Here is a 15,356-nt window from a genome sequence, read left to right on the forward strand (position 1 = left end):
TGCCATTTTGGTGCCCAATATGTTGCGCCCAGTTTGTGTCATCAGAGACCGGCACTGCTAAACAATTAGGTGGGCCATCCCGAGGGGCAAAAAAGTTGTATATGTGAGTGTGCTCAACTGCTGCTTGGGCACGTAACAGGACAAGGAAATGGGCACTGCGCTTTTTAGCTTCTGGAGTACAGATTTAGAGGGACTTTTGGGGCGCCATGTTGTTTTTGAAGAGCGCTGGAGGTGCCAGTAAATTGGAACTCTCCAAGACGTGACCCAATTGTGTAGGGGAAATTTTGGGGTCTTTACAAATTGGCATCAAAAGCCACATAGCGCTCCTTCATATCTGTGCCCTAGCGGCAGTTTATGCCCACATGTATGACACTGGTGTACCCTGGATAACGTACTTCATGCCATATGTGGGTATAAACTGCTGTTTAGGTACACAAAACCATGTTTCAGATTATAGAAGCCTATAGATGTCTTTGAAGAGGGCAGAAGGAGCGAGAGAGAAGCAGAAAGACACCAAGACAGGCTGCTGCAGCTAACAATTTTCTATCTCACCCCAAGTGCTTCATGGGTATTACTTGAGTCATATAAATAAACACGCACACATATTGCAGCTTGTCCTAAAGAGGCACCTGAATGGTTAGGAAGGCTCCAAATATCGTTTTGACTGGAGCTCCGAGTCACTCCCCCTTGTCTGCTCCAATCCGACACCACCCACATGCCATTAGGGAGTTCAGTTTATCAGACACCAAAACTAACACACATCATTGCTCAGGAACGGTGGGGGATAGAGAAATGATTCCAACTGTGCTAAGAATCAGTAGGTCGGCGCCTATTAAAGGTCAAAAGAGAGCTCCAATGGGTGGAGAAAGGATCTCAAAATCTCAATATCTGTTTTGGCAATAAAATGAGTAGGACACAAGGTTATTTTTTTTAATATAAACTTTATCCCTAATATGGGGGCTGGTTCCTATATACAGACAAGGATGAAGATGAGGACCGATCCCAGGCAGGAGGAGACATCGCAACGATTCATAACATGGAAACTGTCCTGGACGCCGCTTGACCGTACATGTCAGAATATGGCGAGCAGAATCCCGCACGTCATGTGATCCCTGTTCATTGTGACAGTCACGTCATACAAGACAAGCAGCTTCTCCTTAGTCCTCCAGGATGTCCGCAAACATCTTCCGCCGCTTATTCTCAGCCTGTTGGTGCTCCTGCCAGTCTTTCCGCCGATTGACAAAGTGAGTGAGAGCGAAGTTACGGGCGATGTGGTGTCCGATGGGGTCGTTCTGCAGCTCCCGCAGCCTCTCAACTTTAGGGAGGGAAATACAATTTTGGTAAATAGAATCGACAGAACTGGAGTCCCAGATCCTAAATACAGAATCTGGCCCATTGGTGGGATTGACACTGGTCAAATCGAGAAGAGAAATGGATGCTGACCAACTAAAAGTCACAGGTCAGGACCGATCAATCGCCTTTATCAATAAACTAACCCCTTGGTGGCAACCAGGCTATTTGTAGCACAGAAGTCTATGGACACCAAATTCACTGAGGCCGTCAGCTGTACACAGATGTATAGTTACCTAGTTTCTGGGCAATCTCCTCTTTGACTCCCATGGTGGACGCACCCCACACACGGTCCAGCACTCGGCTGCCATACTTGTTACACGCCAGCTCCATACAGTGAGTCTAGGAGAGAAAAAGGTAAGTACTGCTCATTGTGGTTACTAATCCGGGAGAGAGAAGGTCATCTTCAGAGAATTCACTATCTGGCCTCTCATCCAACCCACAATCAAATATACCTCGTGGTAGACACTGGTACAGCACAAAGAAACATCCTCGCGATCTTACCCTTAACTTTCGTAGAACTTTTTTCCTCTGTTTTTCCGTGATGGTGGCGCTGTTGAGCAGAGCATCAAATATGTGACTACCGGCCTGACTACAAGCAATAGTGTGGAGGTCTGCGTCTGTCATATTCCCCAAACTGTGGAGAACTGGAGCGGGATCCTCAAAATGTAGAAGGTGCTGTAGTAATATGGAGCCATGATAGTTAACAGACTGAAGCTTTATGTCCGGGTTATCCTGAACATGGGGAAACAAAAATGTGTAAGAGACACAATCGGACTAACCCAAAATACAGGATTATAACTACTATAATACTGCCCCCTATGTACAAGAATGTAACTACTATAACACTGCTCCTGTGTACAAGAATATAACTGCTATAATACTACCTCCTATGTACAAGAATATAACTACTATAATACTGCTCCTATGTACAAGAATATAACCACTATAATACTGCTCCTACGTACAAGAATATAACTACTATAATACTACTCCTACGTACAAGAATATAACTACTATAATACTACTCCTACGTACAAGAATATAACTACTATAATACTGCTCCTACGTACAAGAATATAACTACTATAATACTACTCCTACGTACAAGAATATAACTACTATAATACTGCCCCCCTGTGTACAAGAATATAACTACTATAATACTACCGCTATGTACAAGAATATAACTACTATAATACTGCTCCTATGTACAAGAATATAACTACTATAATACTACTCCTATGTACAAGAATATAACTACTATAATACTGCTCCTGTGTACAAGAATATAACTACTATAATACTGCTCCTATGTACAAGAATATAACTACTATAATACTGCTCCTATGTACAAGAATATAACTACTATAATACTACTCCTATGTACAAGAATATAACTGCTATAATACTGCTCCTATGTACAACAATATAACTGCTATAATACTACTCCTATGTACAAGAATATAACTACTATAATACTACTCCTATGTACAAGAATATAACTACTATAATACTGCTCCTATGTACAAGAATATAACTACTATAATACTACTCCTATGTACAAGAATATAACTACTATAATACTACTCCTATGTACAAGAATATAACTACTATAATACTGCTCCTATGTACAAGAATATAACTACTATAATACTACTCCTATGTACAAGAATATAACTACTATAATACTACCCCTTATGTACAAGAATATAACTACTATAATACGCCTCCTATGTACAAGAATATAACTACTATAATACTGCTCCTATGTACAAGAATATAACTACTATAATACTACTCCTATGTACAAGAATATAACTACTATAATACTACTCCTATGTACAAGAATATAACTACTATAATACTGCTCCTATGTACAAGAATATAACTACTATAATACTACTCCTATGTACAAGAATATAACTACTATAATACTACCCCTTATGTACAAGAATATAACTACTATAATACTGCCTCCTATGTACAAGAATATAACTACTATAATACGCCTCCTATGTACAAGAATATAACTACTATAATACTGCTCCTATGTACAAGAATATAACTACTATAATACTGCCTCCTATGTACAAGAATATAACTACTATAATACTGCTCCTATGTACAAGAATATAACTACTATAATACTACCTCCTATGTACAAGAATATAACTGCTATAATACTACTCCTATGTACAAGAATATAACTACTATAATACTGCTCCTATGTACAAGAATATAACTACTATAATACTGCTCCTATGTACAAGAATATAACTACTATAATACTGCTCCTATGTACAAGAATATAACTACTATAATACTACTCCTATGTACAAGAATATAACTACTATAATACTGCCCCCTATGTACAAGAATATAACTACTATAATACTGCTCCTATGTACAAGAATATAACTACTATAATACTGCTCCTATGTACAAGAATATAACTACTATAATACTGCTCCTATGTACAAGAATATAACTACTATAATACTGCTCCTATGTACAAGAATATAACTACTATAATACTGCTCCTATGTACAAGAATATAACTACTATAATACTGCTCCTATGTACAAGAATATAACTACTATAATACTGCTCCCTATGTACAAGAATATAACTACTATAATACTACTCCTATGTACAAGAATATAACTACTATAATACTACTCCTATGTACAAGAATATAACTACTATAATACTGCCCCCTATGTACAAGAATATAACTACTATAATACTACCTCCTATGTACAAGAATATAACTACTATAATACTGCTCCTATGCACAAGAATATAACTACTATAATACTGCCCCCTTATGCACATGTATGTAACTACTATAAGTACTTTATGCTCAGAAGGTTCTTCTTCTTCCTCATCGATCTTGTAGTACGTCTCGTAGGTCAGTAGTGACAGGAATAGCGGTATACATGTGACTCGGCGGGAGATGGGGGAGGAACAGTGGAAAGCCTGGGAAGATGAGAAAACCACTTAAGACTGGCAGGTACAACAAGAAAGGATGGAGATTTATGTTAGGGTCTCTTACCTCCATGAGATGGGTAACAAACTCCGTCTGGTGACTCTCTAGTCTCTTACAGGTCTCTGCCAGGGTTGTGATGACCCCCATGTGACCCTTAGCCAAAACGTCCTCCAGATTTGGTGACAACTCCTCGAATAGTTTGGAGAACTTAAGAAGTGAGAAATAACTTGATGTTACTCTTTCCGCTACGTTCAAGGCGACAGAAGCGTGTAAGGTTGGGCAGACACTTAAGGGCTGCCACAAGTGGTAACACATGGCTAAGTAGATTATCTGGAGGAAGGAGAGGAATTACTAACCAGTTTCTTGGTCTGGACGGCACGGATAAGTCTCTGCACTGTATAGTTGGCGATGTGATGGGCTGATAGCGCCTGAAGATGGCCTTCAAAGTGGGTTTCAAAGAGACGACGCAGTTGTTTCTTTTTGGAAACTTCTAGAATTTTTTCCAACAGGCGACTGCTGGTCTCATCCTTCAGGAATACCAAGAGGGCGCTGGGAAAATCAAAAAGGTCAAAACGTGGTCAAGAAAAATACACAATGCAACTAATGAGCAAGGCAAGGGTTCCTCGTAGGCGGAGTCTGCAGAGGAGGGGCTATAAGCAGGAGGACACACCCCTGAACAGCAGTCTCCTTTCCCACATCTTACCTGCCATCTCCTGAGACATTCCTGGAGGACAAGTAAGCAATGACATCATCACAGAGCGCTGCACACGTGGATGGCGACTTTCTATGTAGAACCTGCAGGGCGGTCTGCATCCCAAGACTGGCCAGTTTATGGGTGGCAAAGACTGGTGAGGAGACAAAGCGAGGGTCAGCTGTGTGTCTCTCTGAGGTAAAGGGTTAATAAAGGGGCAATAAGAGCTCACCTCCGATGTGGCCCTTGAACAGTCCGCTCATCTCCTGTAACTGCTGCAAAAAACTGGGCGGCACCTCGAACTCAGACTTAACTGCAATAGAGAGGGGGGAGGGGGGGAATGGAGGCTTAAAGGGGCAAATCCAATATAATGCACAATGGTTTAGGACTGAGGACAGGAAAGTAGGCTTACGAGTCAGGGGACTGAGATTATTCTTTGGGGGTTCCCCCATACTAGAGATGGCCGGCCCCTGGACTATAGGACATAGTTGTCCACTGATATCTCTACTTCTGACAACCTGAGAAGAATGGGGGCAGATATGGCGGGTACACGGTACACAGTAGCCCCCACACTACGTCTACCTGTTGGCCCCTGGCTGCCTTTCTTGGAGGCCTCTTGGTTGAGGACGGTCCCGGCCAGGACTTGGAGCAGGGTCCGTACGATGAAGCTTCCATGTGTGTTCTGGTTGTAGGGCAGGAACTTGGCCTTCACTTCCATGCACAGGCTGAGAATCAGATCCTCCAGGCTGCGGCAGGGATCCCCCTCATCATCATCCTCATCCTCCTCTTCCTCTGCGGCCTTCTGGTTCTGAAGCCTCTCGTACTGTAGCAGGGCGGTCTGAACCACGTGTGCTCCGCTGCGATGCCAACACACGTTCTGCCAGCTCTTGCCGAGGACGTCCAGGACTTGGCACAGCTGGGCCGAGGCTGCCACTGACAGCAGCTTCTGCAGGACGATGCTCCCGGACATGTCGGTGGCCAGCGCCAGCTCGTTTCCCTTCACCTCGATGAAGACGTTCCGGACGAAGAGAGCTGCGAGGAAGCAGAATGGACGTCACAACTCCCCCGGACCCTACACACAACGGTAGCGTATTTAGGGTGTCGTTCTTATGACGGTCTATGCGGTAAAAACGACACAATCACAACGAGACCCAATTTATAGAGATTTTATCCAGTTTTAATACTTTATAAAAATTCCAAAAAATTATTTCAGTCGCCATATTCTGACACACGGAACTTTTTTACGTTTCCGTGTCCGGAGCGCTGTATGGGGCCTTTTATTTGTGACACAAGATGTCGTGGTTATTTCTACCATCGTGGGGAATATATGACTTTTTTAAAAAAAATTATTACATTTTTTTTGGGGGGTAGGCAAAACCGTGATTCGGCCATTTTGAACTTTTGTACCACTAAGGGGTTCGTGGTAGGAGACAAATATTTTGATAGTTCGACATTTTTGGACACGGAGATGATTTTTGTTAGTTTATTTTTATTTGTTGTATAGGGAAAGTGGTGATTTTTTAAAAAAAAATTTTGCACCCCTCCTTCCCCCAGGTGCTTGAACCGGTGATCTCGAGGTCGCCTGTCCCATAGACTGTAACCTAAGTGTATTGCAGTTTATGGGAGAATGATTGTATAATGATTGAGTCGGGCCGCAGGCAAGTCCCGGACATCTCACCCTGCAGGATCCATATTGGCATCTCAATGTAAGGCGAGGGGGTGCACGAGGAAGTCGGCCTCAGATGCACTAAATTCCTTTCATGGCTGCCACTGAGGGTCTCCGATCATGACTGTTTAACCCCTTAGTACTGCGGCACCTAATTGGTTTACAGTGGGGGTTAACCCATTTGCTCTTGGTTGCCATCTCAATGTAAGGTCCCCAGGTCTGCCATCTTTGTATACCCACTAGGCCCTGCCTGTGTTATATTGAAGGACAACAACGTATTGAATATAACACTGACTGTACATTGAAGTTCTATAGTTGGACAGAAAAATATATTTTTTTTAAAAATCAAACTTAACCACTTCAGTACCGGGCCAATTTGTGGTCCAGGACCGGACACATTTTAGGTTTATTTTGTATGTGCGGTTTTAAGGGCTGTAACATTTTTCCCGTATGTCTCAGTCATCTAATTTTTGCGTCTTTTTTCGGGGACACATAGGGCTTTATTTTTATGTTAGTGTTTTAATTTTTTTTTATATCCGGGAAAATATAAACAAAATAGGAGGGAAATTGTGTCTGGTTTCTATTTATTTATTTTTATTTAATAACACAAAGTGTCACTGAAAATCTTTATGAAATAGTTTTTCCTCTCCGTTACGGTAATTTTTATTTTGTATGGTGTTGTCGGGGGTGGGGATATAACCTTTAATAACGGCGTTTTATTGGCGTATTATTTTATTCATTTTTTTTAATTATTTTATTTTCATTTTTTTTAAACTTTTTTATTATATTTTTTTTTTTTTTTCAGATTGTGTCCCCATAAGGTAATAAGAGACCTTTGGGGACATCTGATCACTTTTATTTTTTGTATTGGAGGCTGATTTCTCCTATAACTGGGGCTGCTACATTTAGCCCCAGTTATAGCCTCAGCCTCCTGCACGCTGTTCTTTAGACTTACAGAGCTGATCTGGGGTCCTGTAGGACCCAGCAGCTCTTGCAATACTCTGCTCCCGGCAGATCACGTGACCGCCGGGTCAGAGGGTGGCCGCATCATGGCGGTGCCCATAGCCGTGTATACACAGCAATCAAGATGGCAGGGAAGGGAATTAACCTTCCCTGTCATCTCTCTGGGAGCTCCGGCTGAAGTTACAGCCGACTCCCAGTATCAGCAGCTGCACGATCTCCGTGCAGCTGCTGTGTTCTGACTGGACGTACCTGTACGTCATATCAGAACTAGGCAACCACTATCCGGACGTTTATACTCTATGGGTGGTCTGGAAGTGGTTAAGAGAAAAAAAAAAATCCAAAAACCCAAAAATCGGACCAATAAAAAAAATCAACTCATCCTGCAAAAAACAAGACCTCAATAGACAGCGCCTGGAATGTGAGGATAGAAAAAAAAAAACTGAAAAAAAAATCTAAAAATAGGCAGGTGGTTAAAGGGGTTTTCCAGCCCCTTACTGATGTCTGTTCCTATGGATACGTGATAGTCATCAGTTTGTGATCTGTGGGGGGTCGACAACTGCACCCCACACAGATGAGCTGTTCCGGCCGCCTGCACTCCCTGTCCACTGCAGTTTAGCTTCAGGCACCCGCAGCTGTTCTGTGTGGGGTCTGGCTGTTGTACCCCCATAGATCACATGTATTAGGGGATGGAAAACCCCTTTAAGGTTGCCTTAATCTTTAAGTTGACCCCTCCCCTTGTGGTCCATCTGCCCCCAGCTCTTACCCCGGTCATCTTCTGACTCAAAGTCTTGCTGCAGCGTTTCCCCCACTCGTCTGAAGTATCCCACAGATTTAGGGTCCAGCCGTGGCAGTGGGCTCTCATGTGGACCTTTCTTGCTCTCATCATTAGATTTTTTGGCCTCTGTCTTCGGTCTCTTTGGGGGTCCTCCTTCCTGAGTAGGTGGTACCCGGCTCTTGTCACTCTGGTGAGGTCTCTTTGGGGGTCCTCCTTCCTGAGTAGGTGGTACCCGGCTCTTCTCACCCTGGTGAGGTCTCTTCTTCCCGGTGAATTTCTTTTGATCCGCGCCCATGGTCATCACTTTACCCTGTAAGATAATACATATCAGTCACGTCATGTATGGAGGGAGGGGTCCTGTAAGCATTTCCCATCACAAGCGATAGGTGGACATAAGGGTGGACCCCGATCTCACCCCAACCCTCAGGACACCTTCCACTCCTGACAGGGGGGTCCCAGGCAATAGCAGTAGATCAGACACTTAGGGTGCAATTCTGTGGGACTTGAAGGGACTCTACGTGATGGTTCCCACCATGATACATACCCAGGCGCACCAGCTAGTGAGGGCTGTCTGGTCATGGTGGGGGTTAGAGTTCTGTCCCTGCACTGGGTAAACCCTCAGACTGGTGGGGGTCTGATATCAGAAGCAATGGGTCATACCACTTCATGTTCATTGAAGGGGAATAAGTACGTACATAGTTCCTGGCCAGGTTTCTGTCCTGGTTCCACCTCAGGATCATGTGATCAGTTGCAGCACCCGGGTCACCTGACCTCCTCCCCGGTGTGTTACGTGCACTATGAGGGCTTGTAGACTAGATAGTAAAGGCAGCCGCCATCATACAGGTATCACATGGAGGAACAGGAAGGGGACCGCGCAGCTTCACATCATGTGACCACCACCAGTCAGAGCTAACCCCAAATTAGAACCATACAAAGTCCTAGGACTCTCCTTATAGGGGAGATAATAGTCTGACCCCTGGGGGTGTGACCGGTCACTAGAACAGGGGTCGGATACCCCTTTAATTCACCCTCCCCCCTCAATGTGCAGACCTTGTAGTGGCCACATAATACTGTATAGGAAGGCTGCAGCTCCCCTGGACCATACCAACTGTGGAGAGGGGGAACCAGGCGGTATAATACAAGAAAGGGGTGTCCTAGGTGTATATATGTGACTGACAATCCTGAACCGTGCGATACAGACAAGTCTATTACAGTGTGCCGGGGTCCTGTATACAGCAATGTCTATTACGTACCAGTCCACATGTGCTCCCGGCGCCGAGTGATGACGTCGCCTAGCTTCGGCAGGTAGTAGCGCCGAGTGATGACGTCCCACCTAGTTGTTGTGGCAGTCGCACAGTGGTGACGTCATCGCAGTACTCCATGTCCCGTCTACGTGTGTTCTGCAGTCGGAATTTGCACCGTGTTCACATTATATTATCGAAGCCTCCTAACAAAGTGTCTGCTAGCATCAGTCCCTGTTCACACCTGACTATAGCAGCGTCCGCAGGCAGACTCGTTACTGATAAACTTTCTTGTTTATCTGAATAGAGAAAACGTATACAAGCAAGCTGCATTGTGTGAATATAGCCTGAGGTTGCGGTTATAGGTTGTGTCATGGCCTCATTGAGGACCTGCTCATCTTCTTACAGGGCAGGACCATTATTATTCCTGTGTTGAGGGTCACCATGTGTAAAAATGAGTAAATGTCATCATGTGACCTCTGACCGCACTCCGGAGAGACGCCATGACACCTTGGGGCCATGTGGTGGACATACAGATTGCTCAAGAGCTGAAATTAAACATCATATACATCCCCACATACTGGGTTTACTAACACGCGAAGATATTTACACCTTGGAGGAGAAATAAAATATCAAAAGAGCCAAAACGTCATTTCACCTCCTACAGAGATAAAAAGCGATAGACATTCCCCAAAATGGTAGAACTAAAAAGTACACTCGACCCCGCAAAATCAGAGCCTTATACATCCCCGTACACGAAAATATAAAATGTTACAGGTGTCAGAATATGGCAACTCCCAAGAAATTTTTTTGCAAAGTATTGGATTTTTTTTTAAATGGGTTAAAATGTGAAACAAAAAAACTTTTATGTAAATTTGGAATTTCTCTCCATAGAATACAGGAGACGCCATAAAACCGAATCCTACGAGTCGCACAAATGCAGTTTTTCTCCAATTTTTCCCATCCTAAATTTTTTTCCTGCTCCCAATACCTTGTACAGGATAATAAAGGAAGAATAATTTGCCCCGTAAACATTAAAGGGATTCTACCAGTAAATCGCTTTTTTTTTTGTGCTTTAGACGTTGGGAATAGCCTTAAGAAAGGTTATTCGTCTCTTACTTTTAGACGTGGTCTCCGCGGCGCTGTTCCTTAGATATACCGGTTTTAACCGGTATGCAAATTAGTTCTCCACAGCAATGGGGACGTCCCCTCTGCAGCCAGAGAGCTCTGTCCACCAACGCCTCCATCTTCAGCTGCAACCCCGCCTCTGCGCAGTACGCACCTGTATTGAACTACAAGAGCGGCCTCCAAAAAATGGCCGCCGGCTGCTCTTGTAGTTTAATACAGGAGCGTACTGTGGCCGTCAACCATTTTTGGGAGGCCGCTCTTGCACTTATAGTTCAATACAGGAGCGTACTGTGGCCGGTGGCCTTTTTTCGGAGGCCGCTCTTGTAGTTCAATACAGGAGCGTACTGCGCAGGCGTGGGAGCTTGGACCAAGATGTTAGACAGAAGAGGCGGGGTTGCAGCAGAAGATAGAGGCGTCGCTGGAGAGAGCTCTCAGGCAGCAGTGGGGACACCCCCATCGCCGTTTGAGCGCTGGGACCCACCCCCATTGCTGCGGAGAACTCATTTGAATACCGGTTAAAACCGTTATTTCTAAGGAACGGCGCAGCGGAGATCACGTGTAAAGGTAAGAGACGAATAACCTTTCTAAAGGCTATTTCGACATCTAATGCAGAAAAAAAAGCGATTTAGTGGTAGAATCCCTTTAAAGTGGTTTTCCAGATTAAATATTTTTTTGAAACTAGGCTGGAACAAATGGAATTTAGTTTTTTTAATACAATCATCTGCCCCCAGTGTTCCGGTGTCCTTCTAGCGCGGTCACCACCAGGGATGTATCATCCTGACAAGCAAGAACATGCAGTCCATTGCTCATTTCATTTAAAGGGATTCTACCATTAAAACTTTTTTTTTTTTCTAGGTAACACGTCAGAATAGCCTTTAGAAAGGCTATTCATCTCCTACCTTTGGAAGTAATCTCCGCCGCGCCGTTCGTTATACCGGTTTGTACCGGTATGCTAATTAGTTCTCTCGCAGCGATGGCCCCAGCACAGGAGGCATCCCCAATGCTGCCGGAGAACTCTCCAGCACCGCATCCATCATCTTCTGCAGTGACGTCTTCACCACATCTTCTTCCGATGGCGGCTTGTAACATCTAGGCCTTGGGCAAGCTGACTGCGCATGCTCGCGGCCACAAGAAAAATGGCCGTTTACATAGTATTGGAAGCGGCCATTTTCTCGTGGCTGGCGGGCACGCGCAGTCGGCTTGCCCTAGAAGTTACAAGCCACCACCGGAAGACGACGTGGTGAAGACCTCACTGCAGAAGAAGATGGATGCCCCCCGTGCTGTTTGAGCGCTGAGGACCTCCCCCAGTGCTGCGAGAGAACTCATTTACATACCGACACAAACCGGGATTTTAGGCGAACGGTGGCGCGGAGAAGACAACAAAAAGTAGGAGACGAATAGCCTTTCTTAAAGAGGACCTTTCACTATATCCGGGCACAGGCAGTTCTATATACTACCGGAAAGTTGACAGTGCGCTGAATTCAGCGCACTGTCGGCTTTCCCGATTTGTGCCCGATGTAAAGAGCTTACGGTCCGGTACCGTAGCTCTTCTATGGTCAGAAGGGCGTTTCTGACAGTTAGCCAGAGACGTCCTTCTGCCTCGCAGCGCCAATCGCGCTGTACTGTGGAGCAGGGAGGAACGCCCCCTCCCTCTGCTCATCCATAGACGAGTATTATCAGGGAGGGAGGGGGCGTTCCTCCCCGCTCCACAGTACAGCGCGATAGGCGCCGCGAGGCAGAAGGACGTCTCTGGCTAACTGTCAGAAACGCCCTTCTGACCATAGAAGAGCTACGGTACCGGCACCGTAAGCTCTTCACACCGGGCACAGATCAAGAAAGCCGACAGTGCACTGAATTCAGTGCACTGTCAGCTTTCCGGCAGTATATAGAACTGCCTGTGCCCGGATATGGTGAAAGGTCCTCTTTAACCACTTCCGGACCGCCCATAGACTATATACGTCCGGGAAGTGTTTGCCTAGTTCTGACAGGACATACCTGTACGTCCAGTCAGAACACAGCAGCTGCACGGAGATCGTGTAGCTGCTTTCACTAGGAGCCGGCTGTAACTTCAGCCGAAGCTCCCAGAGAGAAGACAGGGCAGATTTATTACCTGCCCTGCCTTCTCAATCGCTGTGTATACAGCGCTCAATGAGCGCTGTATACACAACTATGGACGCTGCCATAATTCAGCTGCCCTCTGACCCTGCGGACATGTGATCCACGGGAGCAGAGTCTTACCAGAGCTGCTGGGTCCTACAGGACCCCAGATCAGCTCAGTAAGCTGTATACACAGTGTGCAGGAGGCTGGATTCCTCCTGTATCTGGGGTTAAATGTATCAGTCCCAGTTATAGGAGAAATCAGCCTCCAGTACAAAAAAATAAGTGATCAGATGTCCCCAAAGGTCTCTTATGGGGACACAATCTGAAAAAAAAAAAATATAATAAAAAAGTTTTTTAAAAATGTAAATAAAATAAAAAAAATAAATACGCTAATAAAACGCCGTTATTAAAGGTTATAGCCCCACCCCCGACACCATACAAAATAAAAATTACCGTAACGGAGAGGAAAAACTATATTATAAAGTTTTTCAGTGACACTTTGTGTTATTAAATTTAAAAAAAAAAAAAAAAATTGAAAACCAGACACAATTTCCCTCCTATTTTGTTTATATTTTCCCAGATATAAAAAAAAATTAAAACACATTCGAAAATAAAGATAACATAAAAATAAAGCCCTATGTGTCCCCGAAAAAAGACGCAAAAATTAGTTGACTGAGACATACGAGAAAAATGTTACAGCCCTCAAAACCGCACATACATAATAAACCTAAAATGTGTCTGGTCCTGGACCACAAATTGGCCGGTACTGAAGTGGTTAAGGCTATTCCGACATGTTAGAAAAAAAAAACAAAGTGATTGAATTATAGGATCCCTTTAAATTCATCCATTGGTTTTAGAAATAACTTCTATGAAAGCTGAATCCCTCCCAAATGTGTTTTTTTTTTTTGTTAAGAAAATAAATTGGCTTCAACGCTGATCATTTAGCGAACACAGAAAGGTCAAATTTTGGCAAGACAAATGTTTTGTCGCCCACATAAACTAATGTGAAAATCAAACCAATAATTCAGTGCAAAGATGTTTCCTAACATTGGTGAATGAGGTCGTGGTGCTATTAGAGCCAGATTTAATATTTTGTGTGACTTCCATGAGCTTGAAGGACAGCGTCCATGCGTTTCGACAATGATTCATACAATTTATTGATGAAGTCATCAGGAATATCGAAGAAGGCCGTCTAACATGTCTCCCAGATGTCTGCCAAGCTTCCTCTTTCATCCTACCCCAAACCTGCTCAATGATGTTCATGTCTGGTGACTGGGCTGGCCAGTCCTATTATGCAGAGCAGGGGCTGAAGCTCCCTGCGTCTATCATAACCTACATCTACTGTGCACATGGAGCTGCAGCCCCTGCTCTGTATACATCACTACTTAGAAGATTACGAAGGACCTTGTAGTGATGTCATCACAGGTCCTGTGCCACTAGCAGGTAAGAGACAGAGGCTGTGAATCAAAAGCAGGAGGAGGGACTTACATAGAAGAACCACAGAGGAGGGCGTGATCAGATTATGACGTGAGGGGTGCACGGGAACGCCCACGGTGCACAGAGGGCTCATTTACATATCCGTTTAAAAGGTAATTCATTAAAGGGGGGGGGGGGGTTCTTTAACAAACGATTAGCAGGACCTGAATAGCCTTTTTAAAGGCTAGTGAGGCATAGGTTTATCTAAAACAGTGAAAATCCAGTGATCGAGCCCCTTTAATGTAAAGATGGATGTATGAGATGGAGCGCCATCCTGTGGCAAAATGTGACCCCTTTTATGATTGGGAACGTAAGAGGAAGCTAATACTTCTTGATATTTTAGGCTATTAATATTGCCTTCCACCTTGCAACTGTTTCGTACATGCCCATACTGAATGTAACCCCAGACCATGATCTTTCCACCACCAAACCTGTTTTCTGGGTGTATCTTGGATCCATACGGGCTCCAGGAGGTCTCCTGCAGTATTTGTGGCGGCTGTGGTGTAATTCAACTGAAGATTCATCTGAGAAATCCACCTTCTGCCACTTTTCCATCGTCCATCCATTCAGTAGGCTGTGGGCCTTTTGTTTAGTGATGGCTTCTGGGCGCTGATTCCACCATGGAGGCCATTTCTGTTCTAGCTGACACAGGGACTTGAGGTGACCAGGCCTGTTGAGACTCTGCTGCAGTGGGATTGGGGCTGGCTTTCGATGTTCTAACCAACAAACGTTCCTCCTGAGGAGTTGTCTTGCAGGGTCTGCCAGACCTGGGCTTGTCAAAAACATCTCTAGTCTGGTCAAATCTTTTTGTAATTCTTTGTACTTGACGCTGAGACACATTGAAGGTGCGGCCACATCTGCAGTGGATCTGGTCTGCAGCCTCTTGGTAATCAAGGCTTTGGTCACAGCAGGATTGATTTTTGGCAGGTTGTCCGAGGTGAAGGTCTGGGGTGCTGGAGTTCTTCTTATACGCC

The 15,356-nt window shown here is 44.5% G+C and overlaps 1 protein-coding gene across 1 annotated transcript; it reads right to left on the reverse strand.

The window, feature by feature from the left end:
• Positions 1–954: 954 nt before the first annotated feature.
• NOP9 (NOP9 nucleolar protein) lies at positions 955–9,717 on the reverse strand. Its single transcript, XM_075283251.1, has 11 exons — positions 9,691–9,717; positions 8,426–8,747; positions 5,616–6,065; positions 5,266–5,346; positions 5,046–5,187; positions 4,699–4,891; positions 4,409–4,549; positions 4,210–4,332; positions 1,855–2,085; positions 1,587–1,692; positions 955–1,315 (listed from the first exon to the last, which is right to left on the reverse strand). Exons 2-11 carry the CDS (start codon positions 8,736–8,738, stop codon positions 1,158–1,160), a joined length of 1,938 nt encoding a protein of 645 aa, XP_075139352.1. The 5' UTR covers positions 8,739–8,747; positions 9,691–9,717; the 3' UTR covers positions 955–1,157.
• Positions 9,718–15,356: the final 5,639 nt, after the last annotated feature.

Source organism: Leptodactylus fuscus, chromosome 7, assembly GCF_031893055.1.
Source record: "Leptodactylus fuscus isolate aLepFus1 chromosome 7, aLepFus1.hap2, whole genome shotgun sequence".
Lineage (NCBI taxonomy): Eukaryota > Metazoa > Chordata > Amphibia > Anura > Leptodactylidae > Leptodactylus > Leptodactylus fuscus.